A 6,402-nucleotide genomic window follows, 5' to 3' on the forward strand; every position below is an offset into this window, starting at 1 on the left:
CAGGGCTGGAGTGGTTGGAGGTGGTAGAAAAACACTCAAGAGATAGACTTGCTACTGGGACATGATCTATGGTGGACAAAGAAATATAAAGGCATGGATCAGTAGGACATGAGAAGTGGAGCCTTGGCTTCTCTAGCTAAAGCCCTGCTAATCAACGTGGGATGGTGAATTTACCAATGGGTTAAAACATAATAAATGCACTGTACAATTCAAAGGCAGCATCTCGCCACTCCTCCTGCCCATTGTGGAGTCCTGTCAACTCCCCACTCTTCTTTCTCAATATTTTATGATCATTTGGCTTCCTTGTATCTCCATGTGCTTCTAGAGAGCTTTAAAATTCTTTTTTTTTGTAGTATGCTGATTTATTTTTAAATTAATTAATTAATTTTAATTAGGTGTATATGACAGCAGAATGCATTGTGATTTATCGTACACAATTGCAGCACAACTTTTCATTTTTCTGGTTGTACAGATGCACCATTTGTGCATTCATACATGGACCTAGGGTAATGATGTCCATCTCATCCCACCATCTTTCCAGCCTCCATTTCCCCCTCCCCACTCCTGCCTCCCTTTGCCCCATCAAAGTTCCTCCATCCCCCCTTCTCCAATTATGGATCAGCATCCACTTATCAGAGAGAACATTCAGCCTTTGATTTGAAATAGCTGCAGAGTCCTGCGCTTTCCTTGGCGGCTTGGCGGCTGAGTGGCCGACCAGCCAGCAGGGGGCACACTGTCCACCGTGATCCCTCCCAGCGCCCGCGTCCGCTAACGGAAGCCTGGACAGCTGGATCCTGCGGGATGGCGGTGCCGCTCAGGTCCCGCTCTGGTCGCTACCTGCGCTGCCCGGGGCACGGCATCCACTGGCCCGGCCTCACGCTCCGCCCGTCGCCGGCAGGTGTGCAAAGCCGGACCGACCGAGGCGGCCATTTCCGCGGCCTGCGACCCGCGGCCCGCGGCAGCTGGAAGCTGGTGGCTGAACCAGAACTTCGGGCGCCTCTTTCCCGCTAGGACGCTGCCTGCCCCGCGCGCCAGGGCGGCGGGCAGGTGTCCTCCGGGAGGAGCCTCTGGGACCCGCGGCGGGCGGGGATGGCGCGCAGCAACCCGTGTCTTTCTTACCTTTGTCCCTGTGGTGTCCGCTGATGGGGACTGGGTGCCGCGGCCCACCCAGGCCGGCCTGCCGCCTGGGGCGCCCTGGAGCTGGGTAGGGGCGGCGGTTGAGCGCGTGAGTGGATCTGCACCCACCTGCCCGCCTGCGCGGGGTGGGGGCCAGGTGAGTGGTCAGTGAGCATGCGTGGGCTTCAGGTGGTGCAGAGGGAACACCGCGGGCTGTGCCAGTTGTGCCTCCAGGCAGGAGCACCAGAGGGTGAACAACAGGCCTTGCTTGGCTGCCTTCAGGTTGATTTGTCTGTGTCAGGTCCCTGCTTTGGGAGCTTTCCCTAAGGATGACCACTCACTCTGAAAGCTCCTTTTTCCACTCCTTCCTTTTGTACTTAGGCAAACACTTTGTCATGTGCCATGCTCTGTGATTTGTGTTTCTAAGTTTGATTATTCACTTTCTATAGATCAATTATGAATCTCTCCAATTAGGACGTTAATGTTTTTCTCAAAACTCAGTTTTTGTTTTTGACCTACAAGCAACCAAAAACTTAGCATTTAATGCATGCCTTTTTCTTCATTAATTCAGCTAAGAAATATGTATGGAACACCCACTGTGTGCATTGTGCTGGGCACTGTACTGGACACCCTCCATGCATATTTGATTAAGGCATAGGCTTTTGCATCACATGTCCTTTCAGTTTGGTGGAAAAGAGAAGAGAATCAATTGCTCATTATCTTTCTTGCTTGGCATAATCTCAGTCAATACTCTCAAATTTCACTTTTGTTCAAGGATTCTGATTCTTGCAAGAATATTTTAATTTCTTTGGGGAGTTCATTTAGTATCTGAAATTGTGTGTGTATTTTATGCTGCCTTTCTATAATATGCCTTTACTGGCTTTTTAAAGTGCACATATGTAACTTTTCTGAAGACAAAAATGAGGCCTTTACCTATAATGGAGTCCTGTTTGGTTTTTAACACAGTATGCAGTGTGGTTACTGCTGAAGCTGAAAACCTGGTATTCTTTCTCAGTAGTGGTAATGTTTTTCTGGCAATTGCCATACTAGGCCTTTCACATTCTTGGAGTATATTGGAACTTTATGAATATAGAAATGTTTAACAGGCTTCTGACTTTATCCCATGTAACACTTCAACTCTTGTTTTCTTTGTATATACTCATACCCCAAATTCACTATTTAATTTTGAAGTTTATCTTTCATTTGATGAACTTTTCCCCCTCACAAAGAAACCAAGTTTTTGTCAATTCATGAAGCCGATGATACATAAACAACTGTAAAGAGAACCACAAACTGAGATGTGTTTTCTTTGCTATCTTCATCTAGACACAGTTATGTCTGTCTCCTATCCTACCCCACCTTGGCCTTATGATAATAATTCATAACCCAGCAGAATTACAAAGTGTTAAGTCCACAAATAATTGCCAAGTCCCGTTCAAAGTCATTCTTTCTCACCTGCCTTTACCCGTGCTTTGATTTTGGATAGCTTGTGCTGTTTTGGAGCCTTCATTTCTTAAAAGTTAAAATGGACCGGTAGAGAATAAATACAGCACAGGAGGAGTGATTTCAGTGACTTAGTCACAAACCAACACAAAATATTTTAATGAATGAATGGGATTCAATTGTCATTTTGTAAATGATCATCTTTCTTCCTTTTCTGGTAGGGTTTTTAGACCCTGAGGAGGAATTGGAGCTAATCCACATTGTGGGAATGGAAACCACCGAACCTGAGCCAGACAGTGCAGTGCAGCCTGCCTCTTGTCCTGATGACCTTTCATGCCAAATGAGACTCTCAGAAGATCACTCCATTGAAGACTGTTCTAAGAAAAAGCAGGATCAGAAGAGATTGGGAACTCAAAGAGGTCTTGAGACCAATATTAAACACTTTGCTAGAATCTGGATCACTTCATGGGGATTTTAGATCTAGAGATGAGAGTGGTGATGAGAGCAGTTTACATGAACCTATGGAAATTAAACCTCTGGAAATTAATCCATCATGTCCAACAGAAGAAAATGATGTATCTGTCCTGATTCCTGAGGGGGACCAACTACCAGAAGCCCATCTTTCCACTGATGTTCCAGAAAAAGCGGTTCCAATCCAAATCACAGCTTTCCACCAGAAACCATGAGTGAGACAGTGGTCCATTCAACCGCAGGGCACTTCCAGACTGAACTTTTTAAAAAATTTATTTATTTGTTCTAATTAGTCATACATGACAGCAGAATTCATTTTGATTCATAATACACAAATGGAGCACAACTTTTTATTTCTCTGGTTGTACACAAAGTAGAGTCACATCATTCATGTCTTCATATATGTATCTAAGGTAATGATGTCCATCTCATTCCACCATCTTTCCTACCCCCATGGCCCTCCCTTTCCATCCCTCCCCTTTGCCCTATCCAAAGTTCATCCATTCCTCCCTTGCCCCCTCCCCCATTATGGATCAGTATCTACTTATCAGAGAAAACATTCGCATTCAGTTTCAAGTGATATTCCTACTAGCCCCGACTGCATATACATTGTAATGGATTGATTATATTCCAGGGATTTTCCAAGACAACAGATTTATAATCCAGTACATTTGGACATCAGTGATCAATTGAGTACTGAGCTCTTCCAGGACAAAAGTGAGGAGGCTTCCCTTGACCTAGTGTTTGAGCTGGTAAGTCAGCTACAGTGTCATACTCATGAAGAGAATGGAATCGAAATTTGCATGGAGTTTCTGCAAGGCACTTGTATTTATGGCAGGAATTGTTTGAAGCATCACACGGTGTTGCTATATCATGGGCAGATCAAGAGCCCAACTGATCAAAAGTGGCAGAGTATTCTATGATTCTCAGAAATACTCAGAAAGATTTTATTGTAACCCAGAAAAAGATAAAATGAGAAAGAAGTGTAGGTATGTATTATAACAACTTGTAAAAACTGTTAAATGCTGTAGAGAAAGTAAAAAGGCAAAAGTAAATTAGTTTCAGTAAAAAAAGAAAAAAAATTATTGAAATAGCCATAATGTTACCCACATTATAATTTGTAAATGCACATGTTAGTGGCGTTGAGTCCTCAAATCTTTGGACATAATCAGCAGCAAGATCATGATATTAATATTTCTCACTGCCACTCATCATTGAATGTGGAAATTCTCTGTAGAGCATTTAGACAAGAACTATACCAGAGATAGGGAAAGAAATTGCTTTATCACTACTCTCAGAAATCAGGATCCTATACTTCAAATTCCCATAAGATTTCTCACGAAAACCCAGGGTATTAATAATTAATTTCTGCATAGTTGCTATGAATAAGTTTATATATCGGCAATGACAAATACACAAAGAAATTTAGAAGAGCATTTCCATTTCCAATAGCATTTAAAATGCAAATGTTACCTAGGGAAATTAGGCTTATATAATTAAATGAATACATTACTGGAAAAAAAGAGAAAAGCTCCAAGTAGAGTTTTCTCGTAATAGCACAGAATAATACTTATAGAGAGACAAAGTCACCATGAGACCTGTACAAAAATTCCATAAAATTCAACAAAACTAGAAAACCAATGGAAGAGCAAAGCTGAGGACATACTGGTATGAATGTGGGAGATGTGAGCAAAAAGTAAGCAGGCAGAGAACAACACAGGCTGTACTGTACATCCTGAATGAAGAAATACATTACACAAGATCTGGAATGTTACTACCTGTTCTTTGGTTTTGCATTATACTCCAAAATAAAAGTACTATGCTGGCACAGGAGCTTTCTAAATTTCTTATATATGGATAGGATTTAAGCATGAAAATAGATTTTAAAACATAAGTAAATATTGGAGAATTTCCAGCAAAATCAATTTGTAGAAATGGTAAGCATCATTTAGGGAATTTGCATACTCCTTCAGGTGCCCTGGGTCTCTCTCAATGCCCAAGAGCAACCCTCGCTGCTGTCCTTCTCCCTGCTCAGTGCATGCCCAAGGAGATAGAAATTATTCTGGAGCAGCTCCAGAGCATGGATGGCCATGGCTTATGGTGGCTGATTGCAAAATTATTGTAGAGCCAAGGCTGCAGGCGCAGTTGACTTCAGGGTTTTTCCATGGTGAGATCTCTCCACATTGCCTTCCCCCATCCCTTCCTCCTCCTGTTCCTCTTGTTTCCAGAGTGGACCAGGACACCATAGCTCCTCACAAAAGCAGTAACAGGATTTTTGGCCTATTCCTTGCTTCTCAACCCATAAGCCTTGCATTTCTTCTGGGCTCCCCATGGACCTTTGGTGCTAGCGTCTTTTTCCCTGGGAGTGCCTTGTCCAGCTGAGAAAACCTATTGCTCTTCACTGAGCTCAACCAGAACAAGACCACCAGCAAGCTGTGACAGTCTCGTTGGGATGCCAAGATGAGCCAGTTTGTACCCTAACAGCCTGAGGACATTTTCCTGATCCTTGTTGCCCTCTCCAGTTAGGGACATGCCGCTTTCAATGGTGCACCTGGCTTCTTCCTACATTTGCAGCCACAGTAGCTGCAGCTGCAGAGACGGCCAGTAACTGGTCTATGTACCTAGCACCCACTGCTGTCTTTCTGGCCTATCTTCAATGGGGACCCTGATTGGCCCCAAGTCTCATCCCACAGTCCCCCATAAGGCAGAAGAATCAATGTAGCCAGTGGTTGGGCCAAAGAGCCTGACTTCCCTGGCTAGGCTGAGGTGCACACCTTGGTTCTTCCCCTACTGGCCAAGCCCTTCCATGGCCAATGGAACAATCCTGGAGGCTAAACTGTGGTGGGAAGCAGGGGCTCTGGCAGCACGAGAGGCAGTGGCAGGTGCACCCTGGCGCCCATGAGCAGCCAGGAGCACAAGTACAGCTCAGTGTCTATGGCATAGCTCCTGAACCAGACATACCACTATTACCACCACCAATACTGAGTCCATACTCACTCTACATGAGTGCACCACTGATACCTGCCTAGCTCCTGGAGCCCTACTCCAGTACCTGAGTAACCCAGTGCAGACCTGCTGGAGAACCTGGCAGAGAGACCCTAGTGTGTGAATTGTAGCTTCTGTGGACATCTGGAGGACACTGGCCATTGCCTGTGCAAAGTTTGTGGTAGCTAATCCCATTCTAAAAGTCTTTACAACAAGATTAATGGCCTCAGCTGACCCCTCATCAGCCAGAAGCATGTGCCTTCACCATGAAGGCTTAGACTCTCTGTGCCAACTGGCACACCACAACCACCTTATGGTGCAGAAACCTTCAGGGTGAAACTGTATGCAATGCTTTTGGACTCTACTTGAAACTCATGGGGTGCATTG

At 44.5% G+C, this 6,402-nt stretch overlaps 1 protein-coding gene across 2 annotated transcripts; it reads left to right on the top strand.

Annotated features, from left to right (window-relative positions):
* The first annotated feature begins 775 nt into the window (after nucleotides 1-775).
* LOC308634919 (uncharacterized protein) lies at nucleotides 776-4,847 on the top strand. 2 transcript variants are annotated; one of them, XM_081269116.1, is made up of 2 exons: nucleotides 776-898; nucleotides 2,781-4,847. In XM_081269116.1, the coding sequence occupies exons 1-2, from the start codon at nucleotides 802-804 to the stop codon at nucleotides 3,035-3,037; spliced, it is 354 nt and encodes a 117-aa protein (XP_081125242.1). In that variant the 5' UTR covers nucleotides 776-801; the 3' UTR covers nucleotides 3,038-4,847. The 2 variants fall into 2 exon arrangements, 1 of the variants encoding a protein (XP_081125242.1); XR_014019111.1 differs by having other exon boundaries at nucleotides 779-1,273.
* Nucleotides 4,848-6,402: the final 1,555 nt, after the last annotated feature.

The sequence above is a fragment of the Spermophilus citellus genome (genome assembly GCF_964194105.1).
Source record: "Spermophilus citellus genome assembly, chromosome: 16".
NCBI lineage: Eukaryota > Metazoa > Chordata > Mammalia > Rodentia > Sciuridae > Spermophilus > Spermophilus citellus.

What these genes read in the sequence shown, in the direction of transcription:
- LOC308634919 (XM_081269116.1), top strand. Translation starts at nt 802, where the DNA reads ATGGCGGTGCCGCTCAGGTCCCGCTCTGGTCGCTACCTGCGCTGCCCG. An exon ending in GCTCCGCCCGTCGCCGGCAG is followed by an intron (nt 899 to 2,780) that starts GTGTGCAAAGCC and finishes CTTTTCTGGTAG; the next exon opens with GGTTTTTAGACCCTGAGGAG.